The following is a 13,009-nucleotide window of genomic DNA, read 5'->3' as shown; positions in this document are numbered from 1 at the left end:
GTTTGCGTATTGTCCCATGTTTAATTTCCTGCCACTTAATGCATCCTTTTTGCTTATCTGTTGTAGGAAACTCACAAAGTCTACAAACAGAAGCTAGAGGAACTGAACAACTTGCAGGCCACCTGCAGCAGCTCCATACAGAAGCAGAAGCGGGGGCTGAAAGACTTGCAGAACAGCTTCCAAAGGTAATGGCAAAGCACAGTACTTGGTCACCTGTACGATTCTCTGCTTGGACTAGGATCTGCCTGACCTGCCTGCTCTCCCCTCTAACCAAAGTGGGATGAGGTTGCTGGAAGGGCGTAAGATTATTCTGTCACCAAACCACAGTCGCCTTGCCAGGTGGACACAAGAATCCACCCATCCCTTGGCCAGTGTTACTGTGATGTCAGGCAACTGCTGCTGCTGTTTTGCTTTATTAGCGCCCCCCCCCCCCGCCCCGGTCCCAGGCCAAGTTGCAACCATTTTTAATACAACATGAAAAACAATTAAAAATCAATTACAGTGGGACCTCAGGTTACAGACTCCGCTAACCCGAAAATCAGGTTAAGAACTTTGCTTCAGGATGAGAACAGAAATTGTGTGACTGTAGTGCAGTGGCAGCGGGAGGCCCCATTAGCTAAAGTGGTACCTCAGGTTAAGAACAGTTTCAGGTTAAGAACGGACCTCCAGAATGAATTAAGTTCTTAACCCGAGGTACCACTGCACAATCTCAAAACTAGGGTTGGGCCCTAAAAATATTCATCCCAGATGTCCAGGGCCAGTGTAGTGTAATGTTTAGAGCACACTTTTTCAATGTTGCATCCCCAGATGTTGTCGAACTACTACTCCCACCATCTCTCTAGCTAGCAGGGCCTAGTGCTCAGGGACGATGGGAGCTGTAGTCCCACAACACCCAGGGAACCCAAGGTTGAGGAAGGCTGGGTTAGAGTGCCGGATTAGGGCCTGGGAGACCCGAACTCCAGTTCCCGCTCAGACACGAAGCTGCCAGTAACCTTGGGCCAGTCACCAACCCTCAACCTAACCTACCTCACAGGGTTGTTGTGGGGCTCGATTGAGGTGGGGGAGAGTTGTGTACACTGCCTTGAGCTCCTTGGAGGAAAGGTGGAATATAAATGCATTAAAAATTAACAACAACAACAACAACAATTTATTTATACCCTGCCCATCTGGCTGGGCTTCTCCAGCCACTCTGGGGGGCTTCCAAAAAAATATTAAAATACAGTAATGCATCAAACATTAAAAGCTTCCCTAAGCAGGGCTGCCTTCAGATGTCTTCTAAAAGTCTGGTAGTTGTTGTTCTCTTTGACATCTGGTGGGAGGGCATTCCACAGGGCAGGTGCCACTACCAAGAAGGCCCTCTGCCTGGTTCCCTGTAACTTGGCTTCTCTCAGCGAGGGAACCGCCAGAAAGCCCTTGGTACTAGACCTCAGTGTTCAGGCAGAACGATGGAGGTGGAGATGCTCCTTCAGATATACTGGACCGAGGCCGTTTAGGGCTTTAAAGGTCAGCACCAACACTTTGAATGGCCAGGGTTAAGGGGTGCATCTTCAGAGTCCTACGAAACCTGCATAGTGAGGCTTCCTTGGGGTGCTGGGCGTAATGCACTGCTGTGTGGAGGGTGCTCCACAATTTAGGGGCTGACACAGAGAATGCCATCCATAGCATTCCTTCCCCCCCCGAGCCCCCTGAGGGCAGTGGGGCTACCGGGAGGCCCCCTCTGCTGCTCTTCACACCCAAGAGGGGAAGGGGCCAGTTTTTCAGCTATCTGGCTCCTGGGTCATCTGTTTTCAACTATCTGCCTTTGTGTTCCTCTTCTCTGTCCCTGCCACTTTGCAGGTGCAAGCGTGACTGCAGCCTGGAAGAAGCGGAGCTCATACAACAAATCGGTAGCCAGATCAAAGAGCGGCAAAATGTTTTCTTCGACATGGAAGCCTATTTGCCAAAGAAGAACGGGTAGGTGCTTCTGTAAAACCGACATGCCCTCTTGTGTGAAGCCTGGTCTCTTAAGGACACGAAGGGACATGCTTTTCTTAAAGAGAGGGAAGCATGTGACTCCTCTTGTTGGAATCCACTCTGCACGCTCTCAGAGGCCGACCTGCCGGCCTCTTGGCACAGAGTGAAACGTTTGCCTGGGAATGCCTGGCTCAGAAGCTGAATGCAGACCGCGTGTCACACTCACGCACATAGTTTCCAGCTTTAATCTTGGTGAGGTGATACCTCTGGAGAACAATCCTGGGAATCTATTATTAGCAGAGGAGGAGAAAGGTCCAGTGACAGAGAGGAGGGGGAGCCTTTTATTCCCCCCGCCCTGAGCAGACGAGAAATTTAAATCTGGGCCAGGACTGCAGAGATTTGTCTGTTTTAGTTATTAAATTTATATACTGCCTTTTGCCAAAAGGGCCACAGGGCCACTCACAGCATGCAAAACGAATGCCACTGCGTAACATGATATCTGTGCAACATGAATTGTAATCCGGCCACATCTGAATGGCTGCAGGTTAGCCACCTCTAAGAAAGATAAAACAAAATTCAACGGGAATGAAATCATAAGGCCAGCACATCAGCCCTAGCAGAAGCAGCAGTAAAACAGGTGTAATTGAGGTCAAGAGCTGCTTACCGTATTTTTCGCCCCATAGGACGCACCAAGGTTTTTTTTGGGGGGGGGGGAATAAAGGAAAAAAAATTATTTCCCCCCCCCAGGCACTTGTGGGGCCAGCAGCGGGGAGAAGCGCTCTTCTCCCCACCGCCAGCCTTCAGACCAGGTCCGGGGACAGCGGGAAGACGCGCTGCGCCTCCCAGCTGTCCCCGGAGCTTGCGGGGCCGGCAGCGGGGAGAAGCACGCATCTCCCTGCCGTCAGCCTCCAAACCACATCGGGAGACAGCGGGATGGCGGCGTTCCGCCTCCCCGCTGTCCCCCGACCTTGTGGGGCTGGCGCTGGGGCTCTCCTGAAGCCTGGAGCCTTCAGCGAAAGCCTGCATTCACCCCATAGGACGCACACACATTTCCCCTTCATTTTTGGAGGGGAAAAAGTGCGTCCTATAGGGCGGAAAATATGGTACCTGCTATTTACACAAAGGACCCCCAGAAGTGACAGAATTTTGAATCAGGATTGCAAAGTTAAGTCTGTTAGGTTAACAGATGGACAGTGACATTTATAAACGTCTACTTGGGAGTAAGCCCCGTTGAGTTCAGTGGGGCTTACCTCCAGGTAAGTGTATAGGGTTGCTGCTGAGCTTGTGCTGACTACAGTTTGAGAAGGTCGCATGAAGAGGGATTTGTGACCTCTGCACGTTGTGGCAAAAGCAGAGGAAGCTGTCATCTGAACATCTGGCGATAAGATTCTGGCGGAGTCTTTCATTCAGCTCGTGCCTTGCTACGAATGCAGCTGAAATGGGTGATCTGGGGCTGAAACGACAACCAACAAATGAAAAAAGAGTTACCCCTGTGATGGCCTGATGTGTTTTGCCCTTTTCCTTGCAGTTTGTACTTAAATCTCGTGCTGGGGAACGTGAATGTCACTCTTCTAAGCAATCAGGCCAAGTAAGTTGTTTGTCTTCTGTGACTCTCTGAGCTGCTTTGTGTGACACGGAGAGACAAATTATGGGCTCCTCCAGACTGGGTTTCTATTTTGTTTTGCCGCTTTATTCTGCCACGTGTCACACCACGCAGTGATAGTGTTTGAGTGGTGCGTTTATACTGGGCCATCCACCTACCATTCTGCAGTCTTTCCCCAGTGCTCCTGCATTATTGCTCTCTTGCTGGGCTGGGGGGCTCTTGTGCTATAGTGCAACAACAACAAAATCCTCAGAACATTTGTGGTGTAAAAAGTTAGAGGATTTCAACAGGACATGCGCTGGGTGGAAACGAAGCAGTAAATCTGCCTCAAAGCCTTTGCAGGTGCAAAGAGTATTGAACGCATAACTGGCCCAATGCCATCAGGAGCATCACAAGTGCATAACAAAGAATGTTGCCCTCTGGCTCAGCAAGACCCTGTAAATGCGTTTGGGCTCCCAGATAGGAGCTCACAACTGCTTTGCTCCTCCTGGTCGGGGAGCTCTGGCCTGCAGGCCTGACTAGACCAATCATCCATTTGGGGCAAGCCACCCCCATCTTTCCTGTATCTGATGTTGTGTGATGTTGCTTGTGGAAAATTTCAAGTTGCAGCTTCAAAGGGAGAACCAGCAGCATGCTCTCGATTCTTCCTTTGCAGCCAAAATTCAGCACACATTGAATCTAGCCCCTGACTAGTGACAGAAAATGGTGCCCCCCACCAAAGATTCAAGCCCTGGTTTGGTTTGTTTAAGCCCTAGTTTGGCGAAGCCATAAGTTGTCCCACAGTTGATCAGACAAACCATGGTTTCCCCTCAGCTGCTGTTGCCTCCTGCGTTTGTAAACTGGTGAGAATCTGGTGTCATGGTTAAGAAGGGGAGAAGAGTTCTCATGCAGTGCTCAGCCCAATTTAAAGCAAACCAAGATTTGTAAGCCAACAACAAACTGTAGCACTAAATTGTGGCTTGTTAGCAACCACAGTTAAATTGCTGGGTAGAGTTTGAATATAATGTTAAGCCGTGCTATAAGAAAACATCACTTCATAATCCACGGTTTGGCATTATGTGTGAACCAGATCAATGGCCTTGGCCCAGTATACATGAAGGAGCGTCTCCACCCCCATTGTTCAACCCGGATACTGAGGTCCAGATCTGAGGGCCTTCTGGCATTTTCCTCACTGTGAGAAGTGAAGTTACAGGGAACCAGGCAGAGGGCCTTCTCGACAGTGGCACCCGCCCGCCCTGTGGAATGCCTTCAGATGTCAAGGAGATAAGTAGCTGTACAACTTTCAGAAGAAATCTGCAAGCAGTCCTGCATTAGGAAGTTTTTAGTGCTTGATGTTTTACTATGTTTTTATATGTGTTGGAAGCTGCCCAGAATGGCTGGGGAAGCAGGCCAGACAGGTGGGGTATAAATAATAAAATTATTACTATTATTATTCCCTGATTTAATCCTTTTGTTCCAGGTTTGCCTACAAAGACGAGTATGAAAAATTCAAACTGTACTTGACAATAATCTTATTCCTTGGAGCAGTAGCTTGTCGATTCGTTCTTCATTACCGGTAAGACTTCATCTTTGTTTGCTGAGCAACATTATCCGTTTTTACCATGGAGTGGATTTGAAGTGGCTCTGCTTGCAAGCAAATCTGGACTCCACTTAATGTGAACAAAAAGCATCATTTGTTGACTGCTGCTTCCGCAAGTTAATCCAGTCTTGGGGCAGATTTCCCCCCCAATGACATACACAAAAGTTCTCTGTTGCTGGAGAGACATTTCCCCCTATAATACGTTGCAAATGTTCTAGGTGCACACTAGGTTCATATGTGACACTGGCCGGGCTTGTGAGATCTAGGAGCTGCCCGCTGCTCGTAAGGGGGACAGCCAGAGCTCCGTGATAGAGCCTGTGGAAGGTCACAGGTTCAATCCCTGACAGCTTCTCCAGTTAAAAGGATCAGAGAAAGGTGTTTGCTTGGGAGCTTAGAGAACTGTTTTCCAGCAAGAGTAGATAGAAACCAGGGAAACGTTGTGCTGAGACCTGCAACAGAACATCACAGTGTAGAGTACTTCTGTGGAGAGCTTGTAAGCCTACAGTTCTGCACCCTTTTAACTTGAGTATGATCCCCATTGAACTCGCTGGGACTTAAGTTCTGAGCAGACATGCCTAGGATTGCCCAGTCAGCCTGCTGTGTCCTCCAGGACTCTCCCTTTCCCATTCTGTCTGGTTTCCCACTGTTTCCCCCCTCCCCTTGTCATTCAGTGTGTTGTGGCTGCTGACCATGCTTGGCTCTCATTGGGTTGTCTTCGTGGTTTCTACCTTAGAATTGTTCTACCTCTTCTTCTAAAGCATTTCTGTAGTTGTTCTTACTTGGGGTTCCCCTGAGTCTACAAATATCTCCCTCTTGTGCACAGGAGGTGCTGCTTTAATGTCACTCTCCCTCTGTTTCCAGTCTTCAGGGGGAATGAGCGGGCTAAAATAGTTCTTTAAAATTAGCTGCCAAGTGGGTAAATGGATGTGTTATCAAGCATCTTCCTCCTTTAACGTCAAGATTGGTGGTGTCAAAATGCCTTTTCCTGCAAGGCTGCTTTGCCCACCCGTTCTACCAGAAATCCTGGCAAAATGTTGAGGGTCCCCATATTCCCAGAAAGCCATTTGAAATTGATTGCCCCACAGTAAGGTTGTCAAAAGTTTGTATTTGCCTGTCTCGTCATGCAAACTTGGCCATTGTTGTGATGCTTTCCGCTGACTTCGAGGCTCAACGCCACCAGTATGGCTTTTCCAGTTGATTGGATTTATCGAGATCTAATGGAATCCTTTCGCTGAATTAGTCCTGAGGCGCCTCTGCAAATTGGATCATGTGCATCTCCTCTGGCCCAAAGGCCTTTCCCTCGGATGGAATTAGCGCTGCATTTGCAAACTTGTCTGCCTTCGTGGGAGCTTTGTGTCAGCGAGTTCCTAAGTGGAGTCCCTTAAGCTACGTGGCTCTGCCTTGCCCTCTTCCTTCAAACCTTGGTGAGGGAGGTGTGTGCCAAAAGTGTGCCTCACACTCCTGGGAAGACCCTTAACACAGCGGGACAATTTTAGAGAGCAGATTTGGTTCAGCCATACTGGAAAACAGCACTGTGATGTCTCTTTGCTTGGGTATTGTTTACAGTGGGGATTCTCTTCGTTTGTGAAATTGGGCCCTTTCTGCTCTGTAAATTCAAAGCAGCACCCTACACTTTAAACAGGCATGGCGTTGTCTGGGAATCCTGGGAGTTAGTTTAGGTTGCTGAGACTTGTTAGGAGACCCCATTCCCCTTGCAGAGCTTCTTAGAGTGGTTTAACTTTAACAGACCAGCTCTCTTCCTGAGGAACATTGGGAATTGTAGCTCTGTGAGGAGAACAGGGGTCTCATAGCAACTCTCAGCACCCTTAGCAAACTACAGTTCCCAGGATCCTTGGACGGAAACCATAACTGCTTAAAGTGGTATGATACTGCTTTAAATATATAGTGCAGGAGCCATGACAAAAACAGTAGCTATATAAAGCTTTTCAAATTAACCACAATGCCTTAGTCTGGGCTTCTTGTAGACTGAGGTTTTCCAAGTATGAAAATTGGAGTTGACGAGAGTGCACCTTTGTTGGTATCTCTCCACATAACCTTAAAGGTAAAGGGACCCCTGACCGTTAAGTCCAGTCACAGACGACTCTGGGGTTGCGGTGCTCATCTCGCTTTACTGGCCGAGGGAGCCGGCGTATAGCTTCGGGGTCATGTGGCCAGCATGACTAAGCCGCTTCTGGCGAATCACAGCAGCGCACGGAACCGCTGTTTACCGTCCCGCCAGAGCGGTACCTATTTATCTACTTGCACTTTGATGTGCTTTCAAACTGCTAGGTTGGCAGGAGCAGGGACCGAACAACGGGAGCTCACCCCGTCGCGGGGATTTGAACCGCCGACGTTCTGATCGGCAAGTCCTAGGCTCTGTGGTTTAACCCACTGCGCCACCCGCATCCCTCCACATAAGCTTAGAAAGCAGCTGATTATTTACAAGATCAGAACCTCAGTATTAGTTACCTAAAATTACTCTTTACCTTCCTCTTAGTTAATGAGTTTTGAAGTGTGTGTACTTGATCAATGAAGTTGGAAACTCTTACCATTTTTTATTATTCTTGCAGGGTGACGGATGAAGTGTTCAACTTCCTCTTAGTTTGGTATTACTGCACACTGACAATAAGGGAGAGCATCCTCATCAGCAATGGCTCAAGGTAGGCCGAGGGGATATATCCATAAATTGCCTAGGGCAGACTGCGATGATAGCTTCACTCAGGGGTATATCGTAGGTGAAACTGCCGCCTCCTGAGCCCCTCTGCTACAAGCGTCCAGCGCGCCAAAGAAGAAACAAGCTTCAGCCATTGCTGGAGGCAGAGGTGCTCAGGAACGGCGGCAGCTTCACCAGCGATATCCTGCTGGGTGAAACCACCATCTCTGTCTGCCGCTCATACCGGCAGAAGAAGAACAGGCACTGATACAGCTTGTTCCTCCCTCTGCTTCTTTAAACTGCCCAGTTGAGGAGTACGCCACTGCCCTCGCCTCAGCCAAGCAGTTTTATGGAGCCCCCACCTGCCACCGGCGCACATGTGCCGGGGGGGGGGGGGGGGGCTCTGTGAAATTGCTTCGATGAGGGGTGCACGGTTGCGGCTGCCCTCAGCCGAGCAGTTAACGGAGCCCTGTTTATCAGTACAAAATGGTAGGATAGACAGTCTGAATCGATAGCTTAATTACATTTGTGCGCTCTTAATTATGCCCACTAGTTACAAACTTCCTATGTTTATTTTTCTGAGTACATCAGAAAAAGGAAAGAACAGAGAGGAGGAGTTAACTGCATATAGACTCCAAATTGTGTAATTAATAAAACCATACCAAACAGCATGAAAAATGTCAGGGAACAGATATTTTGTATACGTTATGCATTAGATTTAGGCGTCCACAAAATGTCTTGCTTTACCCCCGACTTTGGCCCTCTTCAGGCGTTCCAGCTTCATGCTAAAACTTAACATGCAAGGGGAGGGGACTAGGCTCAAGCGCCCTGGCTGGGCTGTGCAAAACCCTCTGGCTTCTGTTTCCATTTTCCTCCGCAAGTTGGAGGGCGAATGTCTGACACAGGGAGACTTCTGTGCCCATAGGGCCTTCCTGCGTGATTTAGAACCTTGCTTTTCCCGGGTCCCACACTCTGCAGGGAACTTCCATGGCTGCAGGAGAGTCTCCAGTTCCTGGAAGGCGGTCAGAATGGGGACGGGGGTTTGGCGCTAGCTCTCATTCCCACATTTCCCCATTGTGAGTGAAGTTGATGCTAAGCTAGTACGCCTCAGGAGGGCTTGTAAGTTCATATGCAACAAATTGGTTTGCTAGCCTGTGTCCCATATAGGCATCAATGGGAAGCTGTGATCTGCCAGCCACTCCCTTCTGGGTTTGCCTCGGTTTAATGTGTGAAAGTGCACACATTAAAGGTGTTCTTTTTCTTCCCAGGATTAAGGGCTGGTGGGTATCTCATCATTACGTTTCTACGTTTCTGTCTGGTGTGATGTTAACGTGGTAAGTTTCTCCATTTCTCCATAGCTTAAATGTGTGAAATCAGCAGAGTGCTATAGTTTGAATATAGTTAGATGCACAATATATAATAGGGCTGTAGGATAAATGAGTCCCCGTATTAAAAACGTGCGTTTAGACTTCCGAATGTCATGCAGTTCAGCCTTTCCTGGACCACTGCACTTCACAGGTTGCAGGGAGGGATCATGTCTGATCCTCCCATGTGAAGTAACTCTGTAATGAGTAAGTTAATGAGCCAGGATGCTGGGGTGGGTTAGCCCTCTTATGCTAACTTTCCATGTATTCTGTCCCCCCCCCCCCAAAGACATGGGATGCAGGTGACCTCTGACACCTGCAGCCTGCTTCAGTCCAGTCCAGGGTAAACTGTGCTATAGGATACCTTCTGCCTTTGTGGAAATGAATGAAGGAAATTCCACCCTGCATTGGGCTGGCTTGGATGCGTTTGTTTAATTTCCTATATTGGGGTACAGAAGGGCACTGTGTGTGTGTGTGTGTGTGTGTGTGTGTGTGTTGAAAACATCACTTCTGTTTTCTTTTGTCTTCCTCCCCCTCCCTACTCACACAGGCCAGATGGTCTCATGTACCAAATGTTCCGCAATCAGTTTTTAGCATTTTCAATTTTTCAGAGTAAGTATGCTTTCAGTATCTGTATTAAAACACAGCGTTTTCTTGTCTCCGTCCTATCTGGAGTAATGCTTTGAATGCTGCAGATTTCAGTGCGGGGAGAGCAGTGCGCATTTTACTGTAACCGGGACGGGTCACAAACTGGCCGCCTTAGGCAAGTTCCCACCAGTAAGCACTGACAGTGTCCCAGGAAAGGGAAGTTACATTTTAGGGATTTTATTGGCTTTGTAAGCCAGTGTATGGCTCGGATAGAGCCTTTAGGACAAGGGCAAACTAAGGCCCGCGGGCCGGATCAGGCCCAATTGCCTTCTGGATCCGGCCTGCGGACGGTCCAGGAATCACTGCGTGGATCACCAGTGTGTGCGTTCTTTCCCTCTCCCTCACACGGCAGCAGCAGCGGCGCCTCCTCCCTCCCTCCCTCCCTCCCTCCCTCCCTCCCTCCCTCCCTCCTCCTGGCTTCTCCCTGCCCTGCCTAGAGGAGGAAGGGGGTTGGGCTTTGTTGGTGCCAGCAGCAGCAGCGCTTGAGTGGCTGCCATTTTAAGCAGCCCCTCTCCGGAGCCCTTTTGCATGCGCTCATCGTCCCTCTGCCACTGCCAGCCCCTGCTGCTCGCAAGACACAGGTAAGCAGCCACCAGGGCTCGTCCGGTGCTGTGGAGAAGGGAGGGGAGAGTTGGGGGAGTGACTTATAGTCCGCCCCCCCCCCAAGGTCTGAGGGACAGTGGAGCAGCCGCCTGAAAAAGTTTGCTGACCCCTGCTTTAGGACAAGCTCAAATTAAATGCAAAGTAAAGAAGGTGCTCCTCCCTCCCTCCTCCTGGCTTCTCCCTGCCCTGCCTAGAGGAGGAAGGGGGCTGTGCTTTATTGGTGCTGAACAAAGGATTTGCTGGAGCAATGTGGTTTTCTTAGGGGGTGTACAAATTGTAGAGTGGCAAATTTGGAACATGCAGGAAGAGAGCATTTAAAAGGGGACGGGCCATAGCTCACAGGTAGAGCATCTGCTCTGCATGCAGACAGTCCCCGGTTCAGTTCCTGGCATCTCCAGCTGGATCTGGGAGAGACCCCTGTCTGAAACCCTGGGGAGCTGCTGCCAGTCAAAGAAGACAGTATGGAGCTGGATGGAACAAGGATGCGAGATGGTATAAGGCAGCTCCCTGTGTTCCTGAGCATGCCACACTTCACAGGTACCTGCAACCCTGCCAAGTAAAGCAACTCCTTTTATTTCTTCCAGGTTGCGTCCAGTTTCTACAATACTACTATCAAAGTGGCTGCCTTTACAGACTCCGTGCATTAGGGGAAAGAAACCACTTAGATCTCACAGTGGGTGAGTCATGTCTCTTGTTCGTCACATCAGTTTATTTGAAGGTGCAGTGTGTTGCTAGCACCTGCTGGCACCTGTTAGCCTGCCCCCCCCCACCTGCCAGCCCCGGAGAAATTAACTGCAATTAATTTAACATGACATGAGGATGAACCCAATGTTGCTCTTTATGCCTGGATAGTGATTTTGGATTCACTTTCATTGAGGAAATAAGCAAAAAGGCTTTTAACTTGGAAATAATGTTTTCAAAGTGGATTTATGTCTCTCTCTGCTGAAAAGATCTAAGAGGGAGATACAAGATTCCCCCTTAAATAATCTGTCTTCTGATAAATCTGTACTATGTGTTTGCAGTTCCAGAGTGATGCTAGCCTTTCGTTTTCATGAACGGAAGCAGCAATTTCAGCTTCCTTAGGTCAGGCTACCTCTTCAAAGTACTTAAGAAACTTTATTTTAAAATTGGCCTTCACCAACCCCAACCCCCCCAGATTACAACTCGGCCCCCGGCAGCATCACAGCCATGTTGTAGTCCAAACACCTGGAAAACATCAGGACGGTGACAGCTTATTTAAACACCAATATTCGTAGGTACTTTATGCAAGAGACATTGGTGTATAATGTCTTCGCTGCGTAACTTGACTGCGCTTTTTCCTTCTTCCCAGAGGGATTTCAGTCTTGGATGTGGCGAGGGCTGACCTTTCTGCTCCCCTTCTTGTTCTTTGGGCATGTAAGTTGGACACCAGAGCTTTGTTCACCAGTGCATTGCCAGAAGATAAGGAGAAACCAAAGAGAGCGGTACCGTATTTTTCGCTCTATAAGACGCACCAGACCACAAGACGCACCTAGTTTTTGGAGGAGGAAAACAAGAAAAAAAATATTCTGAATCTCAGAAGCCAGAACAGCAAGAGGGATTGCTGCACAGTGAAAGCAGTGATCCCTCTTGCTGTTCTGGCTTCTGGGATAGCTGCGCAGCCTGCATTCGCTCCATAAGACGCACACACGTTTCCCCTTACTTTTTAGGAGGGAAAAGTGAGTCTTATAGAGCAAAAAATACGATAGTTTGCTGTTCATTGTAACGCGTGTAGGCAAGGTTGTCTGTTCAGCTTCATTCATTCTACGAAGCTGCATTCCCCAGATGCCCACTTGACCACTTCGATCTGCTGAAATGGCTCCACTACAACTGCTTATGCAATACCTGTTCTGCATTTGTTTTTTTAAAAATAGATATTTAGTGTAGCAACAGCCACAGTTTGGAACTCCCTGCTTATTTAATGTACACCAGGCAAGCACTTTCACTGCACTCATTTTCATTTAGGTTTTTTGGAAAAAAAAATGTTTAAATTTTTTTTTTTTACCAACCACCAAAACACAAACAGTGAAACCCCCCAGGCGGCTGATACATTGGGTATACAATATTCAATAATATTCATTATTCAATAATATTCAATATTCAATAATAACATATTCAAATCAACCTTATGTACACTTTTCATTTAGGTAAGCCTACCCAGATATATGGTGTGCTGACAGGTCTTTTTATCTGGCTTTTAGCTCATCTTTGATTTTATTTAGTTTCTAATGTTTAATATAGTTTTTATTGATAATTTCATTTTTTAAATTATTTTTGTAATGGGTTACGTTTTTTAGAATCAAGCAGTATATCAATTTTATAAAATAAAAATAACATAAAACATAAGTACAGGCAGCGACCCAAAAACATGTCACTAAAAGGACATAACAGGGGCAGCGGTGTGCGCTTATACAGTGGTGCCTCGCAAGACGAAATTAATTCGTTCCACAAGTTTTTTCTTCTTGCGAGGAATGCATTGAAAATCAATCAATGCGTCCCCCGACCTCTTCTGAAGGCTGGGGGGGGGGGGGGGACAAGGGCTTTTCTTCCCACCGCCAGCCTTCAGAAGGCTGTTCTGAAGGCTGGCG

At 48.1% G+C, this 13,009-nt stretch overlaps 1 protein-coding gene across 2 annotated transcripts in view; it reads left to right on the top strand.

Annotated features, from left to right (window-relative positions):
• The window catches only part of TMEM120B (transmembrane protein 120B), a 30,338-nt gene that overhangs the window by 14,467 nt on the left and 2,862 nt on the right, over positions 1 to 13,009 (top strand). For both annotated transcript variants that reach the window (XM_077920836.1, XM_028709297.2), the window contains exons 2-10: positions 67 to 185; positions 1,837 to 1,953; positions 3,482 to 3,541; positions 5,016 to 5,111; positions 7,706 to 7,795; positions 9,057 to 9,122; positions 9,703 to 9,764; positions 10,988 to 11,080; positions 11,734 to 11,798. In XM_077920836.1, the coding sequence (XP_077776962.1) occupies positions 67 to 185; positions 1,837 to 1,953; positions 3,482 to 3,541; positions 5,016 to 5,111; positions 7,706 to 7,795; positions 9,057 to 9,122; positions 9,703 to 9,764; positions 10,988 to 11,080; positions 11,734 to 11,798 (768 nt within the window). The remainder of the gene's footprint in view (positions 1 to 66; positions 186 to 1,836; positions 1,954 to 3,481; positions 3,542 to 5,015; positions 5,112 to 7,705; positions 7,796 to 9,056; positions 9,123 to 9,702; positions 9,765 to 10,987; positions 11,081 to 11,733; positions 11,799 to 13,009) is intronic.

This window comes from Podarcis muralis, chromosome 16 (genome assembly GCF_964188315.1).
Source record: "Podarcis muralis chromosome 16, rPodMur119.hap1.1, whole genome shotgun sequence".
NCBI classification, from domain to species: domain Eukaryota; kingdom Metazoa; phylum Chordata; class Lepidosauria; order Squamata; family Lacertidae; genus Podarcis; species Podarcis muralis.
This window is presented reverse-complemented; position numbering and strand designations above follow the sequence as displayed.